Source organism: Condylura cristata, unplaced genomic scaffold, assembly GCF_000260355.1.
Source record: "Condylura cristata isolate star-nosed mole 26May11 unplaced genomic scaffold, ConCri1.0 scaffold00029, whole genome shotgun sequence".
NCBI lineage: Eukaryota > Metazoa > Chordata > Mammalia > Eulipotyphla > Talpidae > Condylura > Condylura cristata.
Window position 1 is genome coordinate 18,001,049 of NW_004567130.1, and position 6,404 is coordinate 18,007,452.

Consider the following 6,404-nt stretch of genomic DNA (forward strand, 5'->3'; position numbering starts at 1 on the left):
AGACCATTTTCTTAGAAAAAAGGTGATTGTGATCTTAACCCCTTTCGTATGCTAATGCCATCCCCCTGCCTGCTGGAAATGTATAAAATAAACCTCTGCTAAAGGCAGAGCAGGAAGATTTGCACCCAACTCCGACTCCTGAGTCTTCCTCACTCCCACTCCTCTCCCCATCTTGGAATCTCTGCACGCCCATCTTAGGGTCCTGCCTGTGTTGCCTCCAGACACCTCAAAAGTTGGAGCTGGTCTCCGACAGCCCGGGGTCAGGGTCAGCCCGGTGCTGGGAGGCTGCCCAGCCACTGCCGTCCGGCCATCCCGGCCGGGCGTGACCCCAGACGCGCGTTCCAGGGGCTCTGCCTGTGCTGCTCCCCGCTCTCCGGGGCTCCTCTCACCCACACCTCAGGCCTGCACCCAGCTCTTGTGTGTGTAAACAAGCACCACTAAAGGGAAAAACAACGCGGCTTCGAGGGGACAGGCCTGCGCCGCCAAGGCCGGCCAAGAGGGGACGCAGCTCCTGCGCAGCTCCTGCAGTCCAGGCCGCGGGACACAACACCGCGCGAGGCCGCCCAGGAGACCCAGGAGGAACCGGGCGGGCCAGAGGGGCGGGCGCGGCCAGGGCCTGGGGACAGTGTTCGGCCACTCAGTGCCTGGGTGGGAGAGAAGCTCCCGCCGCCCGCCTGGGAGCACCAAGGGCCACCGCGCGGTGCCAGGCCAGCCGCCACGGCAGCAGCCCTGAGCCTCACATGTGAGGCTGCGCTGGCCATGCCAGCCCACGGCGATGCAGACGCGGCACCCGCTGCCTGCCACCCAGCTTCCAGCCGCCCCACTTCCGGCCACCCCTCCCGCTTCGTGGCAGTCCAGCGCAGCTGGTGCCCTGCCCTTCCCACAGCGCCCACTGGTGCCAGATGGACTCCCGCCGCCGACCACCACTCCGCCGAGCCCCGAGCGCTCAGCACCCTCAGGCCGCCCGCCGAGGACCCGTCTGCTTGGGGCACCTCCTGCGGATCCCGTGGTCACCTGGGAACACTGCCGTTCATGGCGTGGTCGCTGGGTGCCAGTCACCTCAGCAGCCCCACAGACAGGCCAGACTCTGAAGGGTCAGTGGCCAGTCCCTCCCTCGCTGTCGCGCTGACCCTGGCAGATGCGGGAGACCTCGCCCTGGCCACTCGCCCACCCACCAATCCCAGCCACCTGTAGTGCAGGACAAACCGACAGGAGTAGCACGATGGTCAGGTAGAGCTTGAACTTCTCGTACTCGTCCTTGTAGGCGAATCTTGAAGCACAGGCCGGAGGGGCTGCCCTGCAGCTGGGCCATGGCCTCCGCCCAGGCTGGGGCTCCGGAGGGAGCTGTGGTGGCCAGTGGTGCTGGAGGGTCGGGCCGAGCGCCGCAGCCTGCGCCCTGGAAGCCTGGCTGCAGCGCCTGGACCGCAGGGGAGGCCGCGATCCCCGGCCGGTGACCACCCCAGAGCCCGCGAGGAAAGCGCGCTCGGGGCTCATGGCCGAGGCTTGGCGCCAGCCGGGCCCCAATGTGCTTCAGGGGAAACTGGACTGGCCGCACTCACTGGCCTAGTTGCTGAGCAGGGCCACGTTCCCACTGCCGAGCACCAGGGTCAAGTAGAGCCTGGAGGAGAGCGGGCAGGCATCACGGCGGCCCGGCCGGGCCAGGCAGGCCCTGGGCAGAGGGCCCGCCAGACTGGCCCTCGGCCTTGCCGGCGTGCTGCACTGCTCAGGTGTGGCCAGGGCCGGCACTCGAGTGAGCACAGCAGGGTCCCGGGTCATGCAGCCCTGCGGCCAACACTCAAGGGCCAAAGCCCCTTCCGGAGTCGAGGCGCCGCCAGTCCTGGACGTTTCGTGGGAGTGGCCCAGGCAGAGAGGGGGTCTGTCCGGCCCTGGCGCCACTGGGGAACGCGGCTCCCTGGGCCCAGGGCCTGCACTGACCCCCGGGGATAGCCCCTCGCCCCCGCCCAGCCTTCCAGAGACACGTGCCCCGGTGCCGGCCACGGCCAAGAGAACAGCGCCCCAAGGCTGACCACACAAAGCGGGGCGCCCAAGCCTCTGACCCCGCCCGCCTCCCTGGCGTGCTGGCTGTCTCGAGGAGAACCCCCTCTTCTCAGCACGGGCTCTGCAGGCCCGCCCCAGCGGAGGGGCTCGGCGGGCCGCCCGGAGGCGTGTGCCAGCAAGCCAAGGGCCAAGCGCCCCCTCTGACTGCACGGACCCCGGCCCCGGGGCGTCCGGTCAGCGCCTGGCTCCCCAGGGCCAGCCTCAGGCCGCTACTGGCCCTCCCGGCAGTCCGCCCCCCGCGCCAGGCGGCCCGGCCTACCCGTTCCTCTTGGGCAAGTAGGCCTCCATGTCGAACAGGGCCTGCTGCTGCTCCTTGACGCTGGCGCCCATCTGCTGGACGAGCTCCACCTCCTTGTGGTCGGCCCAGCACCCACACCTGGCGCGGGGGACACAGGCTGCAGGTTGCCCCAGCAGGACGCTGCCGGTCGGGCCTCCCAGGGAGCCCGGAGAGGCCCTGGCCGGGTCAGGGGCCGCCCTCTGCCCCGAGGGACCGAGTTTCTTTAACAAGCTTTGTCTTTTTATTTATTTATTTTCCATAGAAGGGGTGTGGGGGAGCAGGACAGGCGGTCTACCTCCGAAACCCACTGCGGACCGACGGGGGGGGGGGGGGGGGCGGCCGGGCCCTGGGGTCACTGCCTGGCCGGGGATGGGCGTGGGCTGCGGCAGTGCCGGCCTGAGACCGGCCCTGGCCATGGGAAGGTGGAGGGTGCACAGGCCTCCAGGCACAGCTGTCAACCAGCCAAGGCCTGGGGCGGCCCTGAGCTTAGTGGACAGCCACAGGCTCGTTCCTGGGGTGTCGGGGTGCTCCTGAGCCACCTTCCACCCCAGGCAGCATCTGGACACCGGCCAGCACAGCAGGCGGAGGCCTGGTCCTGAGTGGGCAGGGGCCAGAGGGGCCACGGACAACCCCGCTGTACCCTGCGCAGTCTAGAAGTGCCCCAGGACCCCAATGAAGGAGCCTGGTGTCCGCAGGGCGCGGGCCCCTGCAGCTCGCTCAGGATGGCCAGGCAGGTGGGGGCCGGCAACCTCCCAGCGGGCAACCTCCTAAGCCCCGCCCCCTCGCCCCGGGTCCGCCCCACCCGGACCCCACCTCCCTTCAGCCCCGCCCCCATCACCGGGCCCCGCCCCTGACCCCCGAGTCCGGCCTCCACCCCCTTGTTCCCGGGCCCGAGCCCCACCCCTCATTTGCCAGGCCATACCCCCTGGTCCCAAGTCCCGCCTCCTGGGCTCCACCCCCTTGTTCCGAGGCCCTCCTCCCGGGGCCCAAGTCCCGCCCCTGAGCGCAGGCCCCGCCTCTCATCGCCAGGCCCCGCCCCACCGCGCACCTGCTCAGCTAGCGCCTCATGCCCTGCAGCCGGCTCCTGTGCCTGCGGACCGAGATGCCGCACAGGGTCTGCAGTGCCATCAGCTCCTCCAGCCTTCGCGGTAGAGGCGGTGCGTCTCCTGCGGGCGGGCAGGGTTCGCTGCGTCAGGCAGGGGCCGTCACGCTGCGCAGCGCAGACCCCCACTCCGCTGCCCAGGGTGGAGGCACCCGCGCTGCGCGGGGAGCCGCTCGGCGGCCAGGCCAGGCGCGCCCTGGGCCGGATCAGAGCTCGCGGGCCTTGCGGGCAGGCCCCCGCCCGGTCCGCAGAGTCTGAGAGTGGAGGTGTGAGCTGCCCCCCTCTGATGATTCTGTCCGGGAGGGCGCGAGGGTCGCCGACCGGCGGGCGGCCGGGTCCACCACGCGCAGCACGGGCTTGGGCACCTCCCCTCAATCCCCTGGCCAGTTCACTCTGGCAGTGAAGCCAGTAGCCCAGGTCGGGATGAAGCACGCGCCACACCCCTGAAGCCCGCCTGCCCCCCATCCCTCAAGCCCACCTGCCTGGCACAGCCACTGCTCAGCTGCCCCGTCAGGGAGCGTGCCAGGACCAACTGGCCAGCAGGGGACAGCCGCCTCCTCACCCCAGGGACCCGGGCAGGGAGCAGCAACCGAGGACAGTAAAGATGCGGAAACCCAGACACAGGGTATGAGCCCTGAAGTCAAACCCCAGAACCCTAGGAACTTTCCCTGCGGGGCCTCCCGGGGGGGCGCGGCAGGTGGGAGCTGCGCTGCGGAGCTCAGTGCCCGCAGGAGGTGGCCCCGGGAGCAGAGCTGCTGCCCCTCAGCAGTGTTCTCTGTCCATCCACTCCGACCCTGGGGAGCCCTCTCACCCCCACCTCTGGCCTGCACCCCAGTTCTGTTGCATAAGTAAATAAATATTTAAATAAAAAGAAAGCTCTGGATCACACACACTGCGAGCTGGGGTCACCCTCCCCCAGGCATGCAGGCACTCAGGGTCCTGCTGCGGCTGCCGCCCGTCTGCCGGGGACGGATCAAAACCAGGCACATGGCTGCCCGGACCCCAACGGCCACGGATGCCTGCAGCCCCCCACCTGGTGGCCTCGGCACCCGTGGCCCCCACCCCACGGACACGCGCCCCATGGCCACAGGTGCTCACAGCCTGGCTGCCAGAGAACACGGAGCCGCCTCTGTGGGAGACACACACGTGTCTGGTCTCCTCTAAGGGCCCCTCAGCAGGACCCCCATGGCGCAGGCAGGAAGGGCCACGGGCGCTGCTGGCCAGGCAGGCCGTGTGCTGGGATCCGCAGGCGCCAGAGCCCCATGCAGGGGCAGCACTGGGCCAGTGGCTGCCGGGGGCCTACGGCACCCCACCCCGCCCGGCTCACCGGCTGGCCAGGCACTGCCGCACGGGGCTTCCCACACCAGGCCCAGCCCAGGCGCGGCCAGAGCGACAGGGCAGTCACCCCGGCCGATGGTCACGAGCCCGAAGCCATGCTCGGGCGGGCGGGCGGGGCCACACAGCCTGTCCTGGCCCTGAGGACGAGCCCACCTTCTGCACACTGGTGTCCGGTCCCCTTTGGGACCACCACCTGGTGATGACTCCCTGCAGTGACACTGGCCTGGGGCCTGTGGTGGCCGAGGCTGCGTGAACCCACGGCCTCACTGCCTGCCTGGCCTGCCCAAGGCCCAGAGTGTTAGCACCCTGGCCCTGGGCCCGCCCGGTCACGCGAGCCCACCAGCCTGGCGCTGCAGGTCACAGCCACCGCGTGCATGCCCTGGCCCAGCTCCCGCCTGCCGCCTCGAGGCTGCTGCTGCCCAGGGCGGCTCTCCAGGTGCCCACAGCCCTCAGCGCTGTGACCCTGCAGCCAGAGGCCGAGGCAGAGACCCCTGGGCGGGGAGCCCCAGGGTAAGGGTCCGGGGCTCTGGCCTCTCCCCACCAGCAGCTCGAGGACCAGCCCGCGCCTGCCCAGCCACAGAGAGCCAGCACCCTGGGGCTGGGCAGTAGAGCGGGTGAGGATGCACTTCTGGCGGGACACATGGCACCTCCACGGGAACCCCGAGCCTGCAGTGGGCAGCAGGGACCTGCCGCCCACTCCACAACACGCCACGTGACTCGCAGCCTGGGCCCTGCGGCAGGCAGTCCACGGCTAGGTGGGCAGGTGGCACCATCGGCAAGTCCAGCCTAACTGCCCGGGCCAGGCTCCGCCCCACGTTCCCGCTGGTGGCCCTGCTCCCTGCTGTCTGGGGCCTGCAGCTGTCCAGCCAGCGCCGCCCGACCCAGCGGCCGCCACCAAAACCTGCGGCCAGTGTGGCCCCAGACAGGGCCACTGAGTGTCCCTGCTCCTGGGGAAGAGCGCAGGCCAGGCTCGCCACCACCCTGGCGTGCCCCGGGCACAATGTCCAGGCCTGCCGCTCCTGCACCCGCGCTGCAGCGAGACCCAGGAACGCGGCCACAGCCCGTCCAGGCTGCCCGCCCATCCAGGCTGCCCGCCCACCGAGTGCAACCCCGGGCGCCAGGGTCCTGCCGCTGGACACAGGACCAGGAGCTGGCAAAACCGTCCCTTGACTTCGCTGGACATGACCTGGAGCCCAGTGGGTCAAAGTGCTGAGAAGTCGCCCCAGTCTTCGTCTTCCCCGTGGGAGCGGGGCCAGAAGGGCCGCGGGACAGTCCAAGCCCTGACTGGCGAGATACCCACCACACATCTGCGCTGGTCCGGGGATGCCTTCCCGCCTCCACTCACCCAGCAGCTCCCCTCCCGCTCCTCAGTCCCTCCCTATTCCCCCTGCACCAAGGCCCTGGCAGGTTCCCTGCAAGGCCAGCCCCCTCACACCGGGCACCCCCCCCTGCAGCCAGGGGCTGGACCTTGTGCCCCGGCAAAGGGCCGCATGGTGCGTCTGCCCAGGAAGCAGCCGAGCCCCGTGGTGCCGACAAGCCCCGTGGGGGGGCCAACGCGAGCCCAGGCTCCCTAGCACGGCTCAAGCACACGGCTGAGGCCAAGCCGCGGAGCGCGAAGGCCCGCCCGCG

General features: G+C 70.3%; 1 protein-coding gene across 1 annotated transcript in view; it reads right to left on the reverse strand.

Annotated features, from left to right (window-relative positions):
* TMEM120B (transmembrane protein 120B) overlaps positions 1-6,404 on the reverse strand; it is an 18,231-nt gene that overhangs the window by 5,284 nt on the left and 6,543 nt on the right. The window contains 6 exon segments of the mRNA XM_012730849.1: positions 1,176-1,212; positions 1,214-1,270; positions 1,556-1,618; positions 2,318-2,434; positions 3,384-3,480; positions 3,483-3,501. Coding sequence (XP_012586303.1) covers positions 1,176-1,212; positions 1,214-1,270; positions 1,556-1,618; positions 2,318-2,434; positions 3,384-3,480; positions 3,483-3,501 — 390 coding nt within the window.